This window comes from Chaetodon trifascialis, chromosome 3 (assembly GCF_039877785.1).
Source record: "Chaetodon trifascialis isolate fChaTrf1 chromosome 3, fChaTrf1.hap1, whole genome shotgun sequence".
Lineage (NCBI taxonomy): Eukaryota > Metazoa > Chordata > Actinopteri > Chaetodontiformes > Chaetodontidae > Chaetodon > Chaetodon trifascialis.
In genome coordinates this window covers 6,636,374-6,655,897 of record NC_092058.1, presented here as the reverse complement: position 1 = coordinate 6,655,897, position 19,524 = coordinate 6,636,374, and the positions used below count along the sequence as shown (strand labels likewise).

General features: G+C 40.9%; 1 protein-coding gene across 3 annotated transcripts in view; it reads left to right on the top strand.

Annotated features, from left to right (window-relative positions):
- Window positions 1–3,077: 3,077 nt before the first annotated feature.
- Window positions 3,078–19,524, top strand: part of ephb2b (eph receptor B2b) — a 116,873-nt gene continuing 100,426 nt past the window's right edge. For all 3 annotated transcript variants that reach the window (XM_070958253.1, XM_070958254.1, XM_070958252.1), the window contains exon 1: window positions 3,078–3,243. In XM_070958253.1, the coding sequence (XP_070814354.1) occupies window positions 3,192–3,243 (52 nt within the window). In that variant the 5' untranslated portion in view covers window positions 3,078–3,191. The remainder of the gene's footprint in view (window positions 3,244–19,524) is intronic.

Sequence of the window (19,524 nt, the reverse complement as noted above, 5' to 3'; positions counted from 1 at the left end):
TGGCCGATGTTACTGTAAAACCGCGCTGTTTTGATTCTGCTGTGTTGGGAGACCTTACAGGTACAGTACTGCATGTTTTGCTTTTGGTGGATTAAGGAGTCACAGAGGAACATGAGAGGATTTACGCCACATTCAGACATCTCTGCTTTGCATTACCCATATTTTATTACGTTGCAGCCATTATAACATAGCATGGCAGAAACATCTCTGTGGGCAATATCAGAGGAGTATTAATATCATTTCTTCAACATCTTTCACTTCTCTTCTGGCTCAAGTCAATATTGAGCTGGTATGGAACTCATTATAGTCGGGGAGAGCTGCTTTCTCGGTGCCTTGCCGTTTTGTTCCATCTGTGTTGTAGTCACCTGAACATGATCTGAAGTCAGCCAGTCAAGTGACCTGGAATCAATACAGTCAAACTCAGCAGAGGCAAATAAATCAGCCTGGCTCGTTTAACCCCTGAGAGTCCTGCTGCTTAGCTACATCGCTGCGGCACGTAATAAGAAAGGCATGTTTGATGACAAATAATTCATCCGAAGTTCTGGCTTTTAGTGACTCCATACTTTCTATCCATGAGGCATCTCTCTCTGTGCATGTTAACCCATTTTTGTGTACTGTAAATCCTCATGAGCACATCTGAAAGCCAGCTTTTTTTTTTTTTGTCCCCCCCACCTCCCCCCTGATGTCCGTCACTTTCTTTGTACAAAAAGCAAGTTGACAGTTTTGTGTACACAGGAAATTTTCATCATACTTTCTCTCTGGGTATCTCTGTATCTTCAACAAAGCAGTGACTTTCCTGGCATATCTGTAATTTCTGCAGCTGCTTCAGTGTATGGCATCTGTCTCCATGGCTGTCATATAAAAACCACTCTCTGTGTTTTATTCTTTACCCATCATAACTCTGCTTATAAAGATACTGGAACTTTACTGCCAGCTTCTGGAGAAGGAAATCCGCTTCACACTACTCTAAAGAAATTTCTAAAATATGGCCACGGCTTGCAAGACGCACTGTAAATTCAGATGCTGTTTTACGCCAAACATCACTGACAACTTGGACCTACTTGGAAAAGAGTAATCTTATTAAAACAGCCGAAAAACTCATAAAAGTTGAATGCGTTATGATTATTAATATACATATTTATTTCACGTATAGCATTTTTATTGATCGTTGAAAAATTATTGCCATTAATGTCGCTGCCAAACTCCATTGTGCCCAACTTAAATCAACTTAGTGCAAACACAGCTCAATTTTAATCATTTCTGATGATGAATTGTGACATGTCTCAAAGCACTTTGTGCCAACATCACATCAGCTGATTATGATTTTATGATGATTCATGCACAGGAGGGAAAGTTTTGCATTCTGGAGGAAGTTACATTTCACTTTGGCTTTGGTTTTTTGGCTATGTTATTGGAAAATAATTGCTGCTCAGGTCTACCTAATTGACAGCTAGGCCTGTTCAATCACATGATGCCTTCCTTGTGATGCATGAATGATAGTTTGCTGGTCTGGGTTTAGCTGCAAGAAGTTGAATAAACTGAATTGCTAACTATATTTCTAAAGGACCTCGTGCTCACCTCATCATATTACTATGAAATTCATCACGAAACAGTCTTACATATGCAAATATCAGCATTGTTTACTGCTCACAGAAGAATCAATGCAGCCAATACTCATGAAAAACCCATTCACAGTAAGATTTCAATTGATTTTCAGGTCATGAATAGACATCCCCCTTCAGATATAAAACCTTTAGTGGGCTGCATGAGAAACAGCATGAAGACTGTCTTTATTGTATCTTTCCACATCATTCATCAAGTTGGTCTAACAATTCCTCTGAAGTGGTATTTGTGAGTGGACACAAACTCAGTATGCAGGCTGGTACATTCACAATGATTTCTAAATCCTTCTCATATTTTTCAGACTTCACTTTGATACTAGATTTTTACTATTTTATTATTTTGCAGCAGGAATCGAGTGCCATAACCGTGACCGGTTCCCATATTTTTGTTTTTTCTTTATTAGCAGGACAGTTAGTTCAAGACCTAAAACACCAGTTGCTGTGAAACTTGGGGAAAAAAAGAGAAAGGTTCCAATTTATGCACAAAAGCTATAAAATCACTAATAATAATAATAAAAAAATCATTTTAATGATATATCTTTATGTGTCTCTCTCTTTTTCTCTCCTCATATTATGTACATATATATCACATATAGCCTGCATTTTAATTTTTCCCGTAACAACAGATCTATATGCAATTATATGTACATTCTGTTGCTAGCTGTTCTACATTCAATTTGTTTAAAATGAACAACATAGAGAAAACTAACAATAAGAGTATTTTATAGGGGTAATTATAATAATAATCAATGTAATATAAATAATAATCAATATTTCCACTGTCTGTTTTTGACAGTTATGCTTACATTTTCCCAGACAAAAAACAAACAAACAAACAAAACCCCTCCGGGCTGGTGGAGGGCTGAGTGGAAAACTATAAGACTTTATCATAAGTCGAAACAAATTAAACTGTAAATATTGGAGGTAAAAATGGAAAAGAAAATGTTTAAACTTACTTTAAACGCTCTCCCGTGTTCGTCACCTGTTACAGCGCCAGGAGTCCCTTCATAGCTCACAGCGAACTCCGCAGACACCTTTAAGCTTTGTCTGATAAAATAATGACCAGTATTCCCATTTCGAGCGCTGTGACGGTGAGAATAAGTTCGTCCATCTTTTATAAATGCCCCACATGGTCCCAAAACACTTAATTATCGCTAGGTAAGGCTGCGTGGACTGTCCTCCTCCTGATGATTGGCAGCGGGGTAAATTGAAGTGGCTTTGAAGGGGATGAAGGATCCTCTTGACGAGCGGCTGCATCGATAATTCAAATACTGTAAACCTTCTTTCATGAATCGTATACATAAGGGCATCCTTTCTGTTCTATAGGAAAATTGCTCAATTGATGTATCGCTAAAATGAGTAGCCGTGTTTCTGTGTTGCTCGGTGCTCCCCTCTGTCTGTCGTTTTTTTGGTTTCGCCCAAACTTGGTTCAGATTTGAGTTGCTGCTCTCTGCTATCTGGGATCGCTCTATAGGAGGTGAAGGACCGCCTGTCCCCTCGCTGCCTCTGCTGTCAATGGCTTTCGGGACGTATTTTATTTGAATGTCTGGGCGATACAAGTGACCAATAATGGATATTCTATGGATATTATGGACCATACCGGCCGTAATAGCTGTTGAAGGTAAGCTAATGTTTTCATTACGGTTAAAGCCGCATCCTCTTGCCGACTTTGAGTTTGAAACAAAGCGCGTGAACGAACCGTTGCTATTTTTAATCATGTGAAGCTAACGCAAAATTAATCACTTTTCGGCTTCTTTAGCATCTGTTAATGTGTGATACCTTGGCGTTTATGGTGCTTAAATGTAGCTTAGAATCAGCTCATAACAGCAGATGATGGTCGGACCCAAAAACATGCTCCGGCATCTCCGCAGGTATAACGTAACGGATGCTGTGTAGCGTTAATTGCGTTAATTACGGAATAAAATGTGCGGGCTTTCATGTAGCACCGCTAGCTCCGACAGGTTAGACAACGTTAAATCTTCGTCAGGTAGGTCGCATCCTGCCTGTCCGTGGAGGTGTGTCACCGGTGTCGTCTCGGTTGTCTCAGCTGATGATAGAAACGCCAAAGACAAACCCTAAGACGTCTCCTTGAACCGTTTTCAGCGCGTCCAAGACGGAATGCGTAAATATACGTGCTGTAAATCTTGTAGTTTAAGTTAGAAAAGGCGCTGTCTGGTCCCTGTTCAGTCATTTGTACGCAAAGCGTGGCTGAGCAGTCATAGGCAGCAGGCAGCGTGGCTCAACACACAATGAAACAGGTTGAATGGTGGAAATAATCTACATAATAATGTGTTTACAGGAGACACTCTGTGATGCTCCAAATTAACTTCATAGTGGTTTTACCTTATTGTGGCAGCTTTTAAATATTTAAGATCTCTGGTAGTTGTAGGGACTATATTGTGATTTAATCTTTAATCTTAAAAAGAAATATTTAGAGCTTATGAAAGCTAGTTTTCACAGTTCTTTTTAATTTAGGGGGTCTGAGTCTGTACTTTAAATGATAATTTGCAGGTGATGTTAAGGAGCAGCTTGTGACAGGACGGGGACATTCACCACACTGAAGAATGGAAAGTGTAACCCCAGTCATACCTTTTATTCAGGCTATTTTTAGGGTGTTGTCAGAAAACAAGCATGTCTTCTTCCTCTGGTCAGTTTAACTCAACCTCATAATTACAGGTGGAGCTCACAAAGAATGCAAAAACTCAACCAAATGTAACCATGGGATAAAACAACAACAAAAAGAAAAAGAGAAGAAAAAAATATTTAGCTGCTTGTTTATGGTGAGATCATTCGTACATGTGTAATCACGTCCCTAATCTGTATCGTAAAGGTTGAAGGAGCTGTCAGATCCCACGCAGGACCGGATCAGACTTTGACAAACTTCATGCGTATTTATGCAGACGTCTGCTGATTTGCTCCTGTTTTTGGTTTCAGTGTAGACACACATCCAAGACCTGAAAAAGCAGACTTGCATTACATTTCACACTGACGGCTTCAACATTTGTGGCGTAATTCAGAAATGTGCTTCACGGCTTTGTAATTTTATTTAAGGTTTGGTGACCAGATACTGTTCCAGGACAACCATATTATTTTAGGAAATTATATATACAATCTTGTATTAGCACTAAAACCATGTCAGATAAAAACAGGGAACAATGTACGGCACTTCATACACATTGTGATCTTTATTTTTTTTATTTAAGAAAAAATACAAATTTATTGTCAGATTTATTTTCGTATCTCAGAACACTTCGTTAACAACCACGTAACTACCGTTATAAAACCAGTAGTGGTAATACTAAAACTGCACGATGATGCTGTCCCACATCTTAGTTTATTTAATAATATGTTGAATATTAATTTATACTGAATATATACTAGATTTCTGTAAAATATATTCAGCAAAATGTACGGACTACGAATCTCGTAACAGGTATATACAGGATATGGTCATCCTGTATATACGTACATAATATTCAATATGAGATGTTTTCTTTTAATTACTGATTTTATGCTTGACTGTTATCATAATGCTTATTTACTTTGTGATTTTATCTTTGCTCCTCCGTGCAGCAGTAAGGGAACCACAGGATGTAAAAACCGCCAAAAATAACAACAGATTCACACTACACAACGTTGCACTTCCCTTTGTTTTCTCTTTCTCTCTAAAATCCAAACATGGCCGTGGTTACTGTTTGTCTACATGTAAAATCTACTGTGAAGCAAATGTGTAAGCTGAGAGCATACAGTGCTCAAATATCCATCGGCACGGCTCCTCAAATAGTTAGTCCAGGCCACTGAAGTACACTTCCTGCTCGATTAAGGCAATGATGGTTGATATTTAGCGTTACACTAGATATACGGGATGCACGTTACAGTACCTTTTGGGCCTGTGATGTTTCACTTTTTAATTTGGAATCCAGCTAATCCCGTCGCCAACCCAATACAGCCCCCTCCATTTTACCCTGTGAATCACCCTAGTCGACTGTCCAATGAAGTTGCAAGGATGGCTTACGTATGAGAAATAAAGGGTTGAAAAAGAGGTCACTGCAGCTCTAATCTGAAAAAAACCCACATCCCATCATGCAACAGCAAAGAACCCTCTAGTGGATCGTTTTGACACGTTTACTGCCAGAATGCTACATTTCCTACATTGTTATTTTGCTTAATAGAGAGTGACATCTCTGCATAGTTCTGTTTTTTTTTTTTTTTTTTTAACTGACGAACATTATTTGAAACGTGCCAGCGCATTATATTATTTGTACATCGCAGCAGGATTATATACTGTATACTATGGGAAAGGTTTTGTTAAAAAACAAACAAACTATAAAATAGAAATTAAGTACGTGGAGTACTCATGAAATTGGAAGTACACATTTTTTGAGGTGCACGTGATTTCCGTAGAACAAACATATCAAAGGCCTGCTTGTTGTACAGACGTTTAATGAATCAGGCAGGGGCCGTACTGGACAGGATTATAGGATTAAATCTGAGGCCAAATTTAAGAAAATCCCAGTGTGTCCCAATCATCCTTTTTTCGCACATTGTCAACACTGCACACACCATGTACAGTCTGAAATACTGTAAATTGGCCTCAAAATGCTAATTTGAATTTTCCTCAGCATTTTATCTCTATTCAGACTCCTACACTATGTCCCCTCTGTTTAGTAAAATCACCATGTTTGACGACTATAAATGGCGTTCATTCATCAGTGGCGTTCCGCCATTTTTCAAAGGCATTTAATTTACCCTGTGGAATGTTAAACAACTCTAAATTGTTGATTAGTGTTAATGTAAGCTGCCATTGATGCCACGTCTTATTGGTTTAGTTAACAGGAACAGACAGGCTCTTTCTGAAAATTAATGGAGGTAGTACTGCCAAGGAAATTAGCTTAGCTATGTCAAACATGTCTATGAAAACACACTGTGGATTTATCCCTTCATTAGTTTACCCATTCATTGTCATCAGCGCCCAGTCGACAGCCATACTAACAATGGCGCTCATCTAATTCTGTTGAGTGGAAATTCTCAGATTCATCCCCGGCCATAAAATTGTAGTAGCCTGTATTGTTCGGAGGAGATGAAATTTACAAGACGGATCATTTGGCTTTTCCGATTTCTCCCCCCCTTCTCTTGCGGTATTACAGTTTGTACTGTGCAAACACAGCAAACGTTTTCTGGGAGGATTGGTTTTGCTGTGATGCAATAACAACCTCCTCCAGACTCGTATGCAAGTTGTTGTTGGGGTCAGCGGGATGATAGATCACTTTGATAGAACATTTTCTTCCCTTTTGCTTTGAAGGAAACATAATGGGACAGAAACCACAGCAGAGGATGGTGAAGTCGGGTAGAATGAGATCACAGCATGGAGTCTTTAAAAAATGTCTAGCAGATTTGATTGCATTTCAGTGTGCGCTGCATTCCTTCAGCGCTCTGTTGAGCACTGGAGCCCACTCAGTTGAAAGTTGGCAAACACTCGCTGCGTTGATGTTTTAAATTTTTCAGTTTTTTGTTTTGACTTAATTTAGTGAATTACATATATTTGTGTTTCGCGTAACCCTTTCAGCACCATTTTCCCACACAAGGCACATAAGGCAGCCTGACAGTTCAAGGCACAGTATGATTGTTAATGTTTTGAAAATGCTGCCAAGTTTGGTAAAGATGCTTTCATATGTAAATTTAGAAGCTGTTTTTGACCGGAATTGTTTTGTAAGGAATAGACGTGTGAGTGTAACATGGAAGCATTATGTTTTGTGGAAGAGTAACAAAAGACAGACGGAGGCGGGCTCCGAAATGGGATTAGATAAAGGTAAAATGAGCGACCGTATACAATCCGGTGTTTTCTCAGTCCACCCAATGAGCAGATGCGGGGAGCTGGCCTGCACGCCAACCGCCACAGTAGGCTTTCACAAAGAATCTGTCTCTATTCAAGCCTTAATCCATGCTGCCGAGGGCCCAGGCATTGTCACTTTGCATGCAAAATTTCAATTAGTGCTGGTACCAGTTGTTTCACTTGAAGGGGGGTGTCACATTTCAGAGACATCTATGGCTACCTTTAGGGTGAGATTAAGGCAGAAGTGTCATTGCTTTGCGTAAGAAAATTTTGCATTGCATAAGGTTACTGGTACTGAGCTGCTTTGCTTTACTATGGCCAGTGTACTTGGAGCTGGACCTCTGTCAAATCACCAGAGGGCCCAATATACTGTAATGCAGAGTTTATTATCTAAAAGTTAAGTAGGGAAAAACAAAGAGCAACGATTCCCTGAAGTTGGATTTGTTAGAACCTTTACACATGAGATTCCAGTGTTGTAGGTTTCTGTCCCAGCTGGCTCTCTAAGCAAAATAGTTGCGTATGTTGCTCCTGGCTCCAGCTTGTTCAGCCAATTTGACGAAGGACCCAGCTCAAAACACGATGGACTGTTTGACGCTCTTTCCATGCTTTCAGCTGTTTGACTGCTGTGGTTCCTCGTCATGAGCCAACTCCTCGTTCTCTCCTGCTTTTGACTGTTCAAGTCAAGTTTGCTTACATTCACTTCCGTGAGTGCAGCTTTTTTTTTTTTTTTCTTTTTAAACGTCTTTTTGCTTCAGACTTCAGAATGGAAGCATCTAATGATCAGTTTACAGACGTTCTGGATTTAACTACCACACTGGGAAGTACTATCATACATATGAAAAAACACAACATGTAATCTAGTGAAGGACAACTTCAGAGGCCAAGTCAAAGTGCAGATGCATGTCACTGCACAGCCTCCACAGACTGTAACTAGTGCCTTAGCACTTAATATCACTGTATGGGCATGTGCATTGTGCTTGTGGTATTCTTTTTTTCCCCACTTTCCCCCGTTTCACATAGTGTACATCTGCTGTATTCAGAGTGACTTTTGCACACTTTTGTTATTTATAGCTTCTTAAAAAAAGAACAGGTGTTTAATCTTCTGTCTCTTCGGTCCGTAATCAGGCCTGTTTAGTTTGCTGAGACAAACCGGTCAGATACGGCTGCTGCTTGATGCTATCAGAAAATGAAAATATTTTCAGAGTCAACAGGTGTTTCGAGTCTTTCAGTATGCAGTATAAGGCTGCTAGTGCATGGCTGGAACAGCAACTGACAACAGTGGGTTCATTTGAAAGTTAATATGACATGCTTTAAACTCCCGAGGCACTTTTTTTGCTCTTAAAAAGACTTGATTTAAAGCACACTCTCTCTAATACTATGATGCTCCAGAGCATTTCTTTGCAATAACATGTTAATTACAAATTGATATTTTTAGTGTCCTTATGTGGTTGAAATAACATGATTTTTAAAATTCTGGAAGAAAATATTAATATATGAAAAAAAAACAACAACTGTTAAACTGTTAGACATGCAAGCCGTAATCTGTATTTACACAAGCACAGATGTTATTAAGGGTTCGCAGCGGTGATGAAATCTGTCACAAGTGCATACATGTTTCACTAGGTAAAGGAAGTCTGGCAGGGTATCTTAATCTGTAATCTCATCAAAGATTAAACACATAAAGATTAAAAGGTGTATCCACCCACTTTCACTCAATATTAGACTTGGTCATATCAAACAAAAGCATGCGTGGGTTTAATGATAATTGCACATAACTCTTCGCATTTGTTGAGTCCTTCTCAAAGTCTAATAGGTGCCATTTACATTTTAAGTTAAATGTCAGTCCCAGAAAATACGCAAGCCGACTTTCAAATACTTTCCTTGATTGTCTAGACTTTATCCGGTGCGCTGTTTTCCGTCATGCATCAGGAAGCTATAACAAATCAAAGTTTCTGTTAGTCCACACACTGAACATGTGTTTGTTTTTTGCCTTAGAAACAGCGATCAAAATAAATTGTGCACATATTAAACAACTTTTGCACAGCTTTTCAGAAAATAGCAAATCAATTTCTACACGCTAAGGGGTTATGTAACACTGGAGGTACTGTGTGCGATGAATGGTGAAAAGATGCATTATGGAGAAATGTATTATTTAGTGAGGATCAGGTGAAGTAGGCGTCTTGAGGTTTGTTTGTCTTGCAGTGCTTTAAAAGTAGGTGTGCCGTTGGATTGAAGGACTATAATTGTTTCAGTATGTGGTTGGGAAAACAGCATGATCAATACGTGAACGAGTATGACTAAAGCTATTATAACAGTGTAATAGTACATAATATAGAGCTTCAAATCCTAACATTTTAAGACTGGAATAGGATAGGATTGAAGTGTAGAGCAGGTTGTTCTTTTCTTCTTCACGTGATTTCAGAAAGCATCTGTTGCGTTCATCACCAAATCAAGTTTCCAGACAAATGTAATAAATTAATTCAGGGAGTTTAACTCTGCAATTAAACTTGTGACTAATGGCCCTGCTTCAACCCCGTGGAATAAAGTTCACATGGTGTTTTCCTGCTGAAGACAGGACGGATAAATAGATCCTCATTCAGGAAACTTGCTTTACCTCCGTGTAACCTCTCTTCACACAGGAATCTAGATCAAGGATGTTCTTATATCCTGCTGTCTTAATTAGCACATGTTAATTGGCAGTGCGCTGTCTCTTGGTAAGTCGTATTTATTAGGCAGAGCCTGATTCATCCTAACCCAATGGGAATAGAAATCATTAGGGGACAGTGAAATGTATTTCCAGACATTATTCATAACAGGAAATGTGTAAGCACTCACAATCAAAATGGCCCCCGCAACATGTAGGCCTAATTTGTGGTCTGAATTCTTGTTGCAGTCTCCTTAATTTGACAGAAGTCTCCCCCGTCATGTGGAATCAGAGTGTTTTATGGCTTTGTCACTGTGCATTTCCTTTTTTTTTTTTTTTTTAATCCAGGCAGTAAAATTGTCCGTAAGTGTGAAAACAATAACAGCGTTTGCCTGAAAAGCGGGGGTGAACTGATCAATGTGACCTGTGTTCCTGTCACATCCTTCATGTGAATGTCGAGTCATACGCGTTAACAATATGGCGCTTATGATATTCAACCCGGCGAAGCCAGCTACCGAACGGGGACGCGGAGAGAAAGAGAGACAGGAGGAGGAGGAGGAGGGAGAGTGTACCCTGAGAGAGGTCAGACCTCGTTTCAGAGACCCCCATCCACACACACCCCAGGTACTGTGACACTGCCTTTATGAGCGTGCCCGTAGAACACAAACCCACCGGATTAGTGTCTGGCTCTCAATGTCCCCGGGAGCAGAGCCCATCGGCCGAGACAAAGCGGGGCTGATTGCGTTGTCATCTGCATCACAAAGGGAAGCCTTTTCTACCTGAGCCACTGCCTGTGCGCCGCGCTGCACATCACATCTATCAGCGACTCTGGACCCACGTGACATCTGCCTTTTGTTTTTTTGTCCATCTCTGCCCCCCCTCCTTCCATTCTTTCTCTCTGGCCCACACCGTCTGTCCACCGTGGCCCATATCAACGGCAGGACCCCCTCCCCCTCCCGCCTCAGTGGAAACTAGCTTCTTAGTCTCCACCAGTGCTGACCGTTTTCTGTTTTTGCCAGTAGTTATGTGCTGGGCGCGGTGTGCATCATCTTCCTTCGCCACAAAGAGCCACTAACACATTTGTTGCTGTTCCTCTTTCCCCCTCTGGCTCTGGCTGCCTAGCTGTGTCTCAGCTCAGCCGACATGCAGACACGTCAGACAAAAAGCCCAGTCTCCCGCTGTCAGACCCTAACACGTCTATCGGTCTCACTCGGACAGAGAGAACTCCCCAGCTGAGGTGCTGCCAGTAAGCAGATGTGTTTTATCTGATTAGTGTCCTGGGCAGGCCGCCTCTGCTCTTCTATGACTGATGGCTGTTGTCTTGTGTTGTTGACACAGGCAGATCCAGCAGCCACAACAGAGACAGATCAAGCTTCTCCGTTCTGATTGTCTTCTTATGTACACACGAGTTCACTATAAACCTTACAATGGCTTTCATGTGCTTTGCGGTACTTTGTCACCATCAATGGAATTACTTTTAAATTCCCCATTTTCTTCCATATTTTATGACCCTGAACGTGCACTGCTCTTTAACCGGTGAAATAAAAAGTTCATTTTTGGGGAGAAACAAAGATGTTCGAGCTATCTCAGACATGATAACTGAAGCTGAAAGGTACACTTTTTTTTATCCCCCATTTACGACGCTTTATGAATAGATTGAATAGATTAAAGAGGGTATGACATTTAAAAAGCATAGGGAGGGATGGAAAGGCAGAGAATGACTTTTTATGTCCTAAAGTGTGATAGTTGGATTCTATTCACAAGTAATTGCATTAGCTTAGAGAATTGGGAATTAACACAAGGCAATTAACTGATTTGGCCTTTGGCTGTGACTCGTCTGGTTTTAGAGAGCTGTAGCTCATCCTGTGTTTTCGTAGATTAATTTAGAAATCACATTCAGTCAGATGCAGGACCTTGTAAACCACACAAACCTCAGTGAAATATGTGAATAAATATGATATTCGCTGGCATTTGCAGCAAGATTTTGACCATGGTTAAGTGTGATGATGGCGTAAATAAAGAAAAGCACTCTTCAACTCAAAGGCAGAAAGTGCAGGATGGAGGTTTAAGAGGTGGGTAATCTCAAAGGCAGGGGTCATCACAACAGCAGGGTAAACACACCTCTTAGCGCTTAATCGCGTGTAGTCCAATTACCATGGACTGCTAGGCCACGATCGCTAATTGTCAACAGAAAGGGTGTAATTTTCATTTCAACTTTGGGGGAGAGATCTATTGGGAACTGTTTAAGATACTACAATTATCTTCTTCACCATAGAGAGTGGTGTGTTCTTAATGGGGTTCTATCCATGTGTGTCGTACACTGCATGTACGATGCCTAACACTAGCACTTTACATTACACCCTGACCTGAGCAGCGTATTGAGGAAGGGGCATGTTAACTGATCTACACAAACTGTGTTCATGAACACAACACGCCATGTTTTTTTGACAGATGGTTCATTTATGTGGTGGGCATGAATGAGTGGGCAGACTCTCCTCTTTCAAATAGATGAAACGCTAACGGTGAATTAAAGATATCATGATTCTAATTTGAGATCATTTCATATTGAAACATTATTCATTAAGACATGATGCTTGAAGGACAAATGTTAAGATTTAAGTTAACGTCACAGAATGTCTGCCTGCTGTGTGAGGCATCTCAGTGAAGAGAGAGTTAAAGGAAAACTGGTTCATTATAACAAGGGCTTTATTTTCGTTGATGTGTTTGTCAGTTCGCTCGTTTTTGATGACATTGTACTTGTGAAAAAGAGTTCTGAAATCTCAGCAATTACTTTGGTGTAATCATAATCAGCAGAGCAGATGGCCTGAGATATGAAAATAAAACCCATTTTGAAAACGTCCTTTAACTGTCCGTTATGTAATATCTCTGAAGTCACTGTGTAATATTTACTGATGTTTAATACGTAATGCAGAGAGTCTTTACTCAACTTTCAGCCTGGAGTTTGGCATTGGTGACGACGTTTGAGCCTTGAAACTACTGTAAACGAGTTGCTCATTTCCACTGCAGCTTTAAGTAAAAGTGCTTCTGTGTGTCTCTCTCTCTCCTTCATTCTTGGAGTGGGAGTAGTTAGGTTCTCACACTTGTTTGGTAGATTTAATTGAGGGAGACAAATCGTGTAAATGAAATTTTAAGAAGGGAATATGTGTCTCCCTGAAGTGACTGACAGGGATCTGCAGAGTTATAGCCATGGCAGGCATGCAGTAGATTAGAGATCACCAGGGATGGCAGTTGGAGCATCCAGAGAACGATACTGTGGCTTTACTGTGAGGATTTATTTTATTTTATTACAAACAGCGGGATAATTGGGATTGATGAAAGGCAGGACTCAGCGTTTTTTTCCCTCTGACCTCGTACCACGTCTCGTCACAGTGAGTCTACCTCGGCTTAAAGCTCCAAAATCAATAACCCAGACTCAGCTAAGATTATACCTTTATGATTGTGTTTATGGAGCCCTATCAATTGACACTTCATTGAAGTCTTTTCGTATTTACCAAAGCCGGTGATAAATGCGCCATTTGGGCAGAGAAAGCTTACCTGAATTTACATAATCACTTGTCTGAAAGTGGATCCAGTGTGGGGAGCAATCAGCAGCATCTGCCACACTCACACTCACAAGAGCTCCTGATAATGCAATAACATCTTGTCCCCACTCTTGTTCAAACTAACAATTCACTGTTATTTTATTCTAATTTCAAACCTGTCAAAGATTTCCAGCAGGAAACACTATCTCTGAAACACATGCCCGCAAGTCTAGAGCGGCCAAAGAAAGCCTGATACACCTCCTTCGGGGTCGATAAAACAATGTCTGGAATCACAATACAGCCATGACGTAACGTGGCTAACAAAACGGGAGCCAGGTATATAAGGAGATGGTGAAATGATGACTGTTTTCCGTGCCTTCCCCCTGGCAGGGCCTTTCAGGGAGAAATCACAATGGATCATTTCGGAGGGCAGCTGGAAAATCCATAGAGAATCTCAAGAGACCTTCTGTGCCTGTGAAATCAATACAGAGATCCAGCTGAGACCATTAAATGAAATGAATGTCATACGATAGGGTTAAACATGTAGAATATTATTATTCATTCAGTCCAAATAGGTTTTTCATCTGCTGATAATGCAAGCAGGCATGAGCGTCAATAAAGGCACCGCAGATTGTCTTGTATTTCAAGCACCTACTGTACACAAAAGCAAATCGTCATGTATTTGAGCTGTTGTTAGCCTTAAGAAAGAGGCAGAGAGGGCAACTGACACAGTTAAGTTAATTGAACCTTTACTGTATTGGGTCTGTGTTCCATTATGGGTTATTACTAAATAAGACGTACCGTACGAGCAGATAAAACTGAGCAGCATTCTGGTCGTCTCAGATAAAACCAAGCCAACAGCCATAAATTAGGTATTGGTGGGCGTCTCTCTTCCAGCGTCTGCTTCATTCTATAATATGTTAGAAAATTGCTCCAGGTGACAGTTCTAATTTTAGATTACTTATTTCAACAGTTCAAAACCCAAATATATTCAGTTTACTGTGGTGGAAATTCTTGTCAGCTGAAGGAAGGAGTTCACCAGGAGACTTCAGATGTCTTTTGCAGAAGTATTTATTGCAGGCTTGATGCATCAAGGAGAAGCTGATGAGCAACACAAGTGAACCAAGGTAGTGCCACACCAAATCCTCAAGATGTCCCTCCTAATGGGGTGTATTAGTACCCCCAATGTCACATGTTTTTTCTTTCTACTCCCTGAACTATTCCCTATTATGGATATTCTATACCTTCCTTCTACATTTGTGGTACTCTGTTGGACAGTCAAAACCAAACAATAGCTCCTACTGTACTTACGTATGCCCTGACCTCCAGCCCTCTACCTGAGGACACTTGGACCTAATTCCTTATTAAAATGTGAACTCGAGCAATCCTCCTTGAATTGGTCCAGTCTATGTCTGTGCAGTTTATCTATAAGACCTTGGCTACCTCGCTAGATCAGAGAGAGACTTCCTATCTGCTAGAATGGTCTCTAAATATTATGCTAATGTGTCTCTGTCTGAGGTCTCTCTGTTGTCCAACCTTGAGACCTTTGGGCTCCTAACTGTACAGAAGGCCTGTGATAGAAAATTCCTTCACATTTACTATCATGAAAGACAGAAAAAAGCTGCAGATCCTTAGATTTGGAAATGTGAAACCAAATAAAGCAAATTAAAATACATTGATTTGTTAATTTATTCCATTAATTAATCCATTAATTCATTGTTTCACCTGTGTTATAGCCTATGAAAGTAATATTTTGAAACTCCTCTATTTTTCAGTTTATCTGTATGGAACGAAATCATGGAATAGCCCTCTAACCGCCAGGACACCCATACAGACTTGGCAGATACAGACAGATATGTTTGGAACAGCTTCCATGTTCCAGTTTATCTTTATGGAAATCCCTTTCTGTTTTTCCACTCTCTATTGTCAGTTTATACGGCATAATAGCTATTCGACTGAGCAAACCTATAAGCAGTTATATGTGCAAAAACACAACAATCGTAAATTAAAGTATATGCCTTCTTGTGGGTGCTTTTATCCAAAGTGCCTGATGGTAACACAAGGAAACAAATCCATCTGTGGCATGGGTGGCCTCAGCAGGGAGGGAACCCCAAAACTGGGTACAGTTACTCGCATGCTGTGTTCAGCACTGCTCACTGCGGCACCCCCCCCCCCGTCTGATTACACCTCTTCTGAGCACTTTTCAATCTGCTTTCCTTTAGAAATGGTTTGACACTTTGTAGTGGTCGGGCAGGCACACTACACACATGTAGCACCCGTACGAGTTGATGGCGCTGCTGTCAGGGAGCTTGCCTGTCGGAGTGATTGAAAAAGCATGTTTGGGATTAGCCGTCTGTCCTCATCTGTGTGCTGCTCTGGCAGGGGTGTGTATCGGGGGCTCGACTGCTCTCTGTGCCTGCCATGGTGCTGAGTGATGGAATAGGTAGAGCTGGATCTCACACTGACACACAGCCTCTTACACACACACACACACACACACACACACACACACACACACACAAACAAGCTTTGCCACACATGTGATCAAGCGCACGTCCCTGCTGGAAATCATGGAGGGAGATCATCTGAGTCTTTGCTCCAGATGTCTCTCGGGCACACTGAATTCAACATTTTTAAGACAAAGAGAGAAGCGATTGTTGTTTTGACTTTGCTTCATTTTGGCTCTCTTAGCAAAATGAAAGGCTTTGAGTCATTTTACATGTGATTTTACTTTTCTTCCCACCACGAGAACGAGTAAAATAGCACATTACGCAAAATGCGATTTCCCTTTGATCTCTGTGCCTACAGTAATATGTTCTATTTTATAAGAAATAGAATTTGAAACCCATAACAGTGTTTAGTGGTTTTCCTCCTTACAGACAGATTTTTGGCATGAACACCTGCTAATCCCTATTTCACAGATACTAACATGCTCATTTTCTGTCTCTCCTGGTCAGTCTGTGTGTCTGTCTCACACACACACGAACGTATGAACACTTCTGTCTACACCCTTTTCAAACTCAACACCTGCAGGGTTGGGCCGTCAGGCTTTTTTTCAAGTTGTGGCATTAACATGGAAAGCAGAGGGCTGAGGCTGGATTAGTCGTGAGGAGGTGTGAACACAAGGTCAGGGCAAAGATGGCCTTTCAGCTGATATTTCGTCATCATACTTTTAGTCCTGTATGTCTTATCACAACACTGGGCACAAACTGACAGACAAATATGCTGCCACAAAAGGAAAAAAATCAATGTTCCTTCAGCCGTTTACTTTTTGTGGCTACTTTTCCCCCTCCTGCTTCGATTCTTTGAAAAATTTGCAGACACATCTGATTCCTGGACACGTTGTAGCCTAAGGCAAGTGTTTTGAGAAGCCTTAAGTTTCCTTTTGTTGAGTGAAGATTATGACAACTGGCAGCTTCATAACTGACTTGCTGGAAATAAGGTTGAACTAGCTGTTAACATAATTCCAGTGGATAGCGAGCTGTATGCTCAGATCTCCTCTAAAAGCAGGCTGGGACCGCTGCTCACCGCACAGGTTGGATCCGCTTTGACTGCCAATGATAAAACTGTAAAGCTGCAAACATTTTATGTTTAGCTTTTTATTTAGGCCCTGGAAGCTGAAATCTACAACTTTACACACATTCAAACCCACTGTGAAGTTGAAAATGTCAATGACGGACGATGCAACATGGATGCAAAAATAGTATTTACTGAAGTGATGAAATTTGATGGCAGTGGAATTGTCAAGGAGACAGGTGCTGCTTTCAAAAGTGCATAAAGAGCTTCTCCAAACCTCAGTAAACCACCGCTGTTTTTAATATTCACTGTACTCCAACCACCATGCTGATGCTTATCATGATTTGTTGCTTTACAGAAACATGAACTTGGAGGTGCCTCACTTTAACATAAGAGAACAAATGCATACATAAATGCTTCAATACTATCGAGTATCAGAAAATGCCTTGTCATTTAGGGCAATATTTCAATACTGAAGGGGTAACTCACATTAGCATCAGTGAACCAATAAGCGTTCAGCATGCTTGCACCAAGATCTAATAATGTTGGTGATTGGCTGCTCTAATGTTACACGTTATAGAGGCATGTAAGAAAACAGTATGTTATGCCCAGAGAGGGGCTTTCTGTTTTGTTTCTTATGTGCTCATATTACTAAGTAAACTTTTAGCTAGCTAAACATTAGCTAGCCAATGCAGCTAGCCTGTATCGGCTAGTCAATGAGTGCATTAACGACATCGTCCACTTATCCAGGTTGACTGAAGTGTACAGCTGCTCCCAGGTCAGCTTCCTCCTTTGAAGTGAGTAGTTGTAGCATAATGTGTAATGTGATTTTTCTTTCTGTCAAAATGGATGTTATAGAATTGATGCTGAAAAAGTATCGCTCAGGAATCAGTTCTGAAGTCAAGGTAACAGTATTGAACATTTTTAAAAGGCACCCGGTCCTATCAAAACACTGTTTTTCCTGCCACCATTACCTCCTTTGTCCTGTTCCCGGCTTCTTCCATAAAAACAGCTTCATCTGCTTTTCTTTCTCTTACCATCCACCACCTGTCATCCCCATGCTAATGTGAAATATTAACAACCTGAGAGCCCCAGCAGAAACGCGCCACTTCGTCGAAATACATTACCTGTCACTCTGTCTGTGGATTAGGACTTCCCCGGTGCCAAATGATTTAAGGACCCTTTGCTCGGTTGTCAGGAGAGACATGATTGTGCCTGTGGCCGTAAAGAAACATATGTGCTGTTTTTTTTTTTTTTTTTTTTTCTTAAGGCGTCAGTCAGGCAGGACCAGATGTGTGCGGTGAGGGGTGTTGGTTTTTTTTTTCTCACTTGAGCGTGTGTCAGACGCCGTGTACAGCTGCACGGAGGAAGAGTTAAGTCCGTTTCACGGGGAGTGAGGAGGAGGTGAGAACCAGCAGGTCTAATTGAGGCAGTTAATGGGCTGTCTGAAACCATCATTCTACCCGACGTAGCATGTGGAGAAGCTCTTCATCACTGAGTTGAATCTGATAAAACAGCTCTTATTCAAAGACGAGCCTCTGGCCCAGACGGGGGACTTTTACAGACGTAAACACTGCTTGATTAATAATATCATACTTGCATATTTTGCAGCAGATGTGGAGTATTTATGTAGCCCTCAGAATTGGGTGCAGCAGTCCGTGTGTGTTTTGTTTCCCTCCTCTGGTCAAAACGTCTTTTCATCTCAGTGCAGGCAGCCCTCTTTACAGGCTGAAATGTCCAATTTAACTACCCATTTTATCTTAAACTTAAATGTTCCTCCTCAAAAAATTAGCCATGATATAATGTAATTCACATGCTGTGAAGCCTTGTTTATAGTGTCTGTAATCTGGTGGTATTATCCTGGCTAAAGAAAAGAACTAATCTTTCTTTTTTTTTTTTTTTGGTTGTCTTTCTGAGTGGAATTGCCTAAATGAGTGAAACTGCATTGGAAACTGTGTTGCAAAAGCAATTATCTCTGTCACATTGGAACATGTTTTCATGTGTTTTCACTAAAAAGTGCTAAATACATGGATGAATAATTTAAGAATATTTTTTTGCAGTTTTCCCAGCTTCAGCTGGCCTCAGCCCTGTCGTAACCACATCCCTCCTTGTACCAGTCCAAGCCCCATTCCTCTCTGCCTGGCTTAAGTCCCGGCTTAGTCCCGACCTTCCTCCCCAGATCTACTTCTGTTCCTCCCACTGCAGCCACATCCCAGATCCCTGCTCAACTATCAGTTCCAACCAAAAAACATGCTCAGTGGAAAGGCTTTATACACTCAAACATTTCAATTCAAGCTGTTTCACAAGGAACTTCTACTGATGGTGGCTGAGCAGCTCCTGCTGGAGCAGTTGGGCATCTATGTCTTG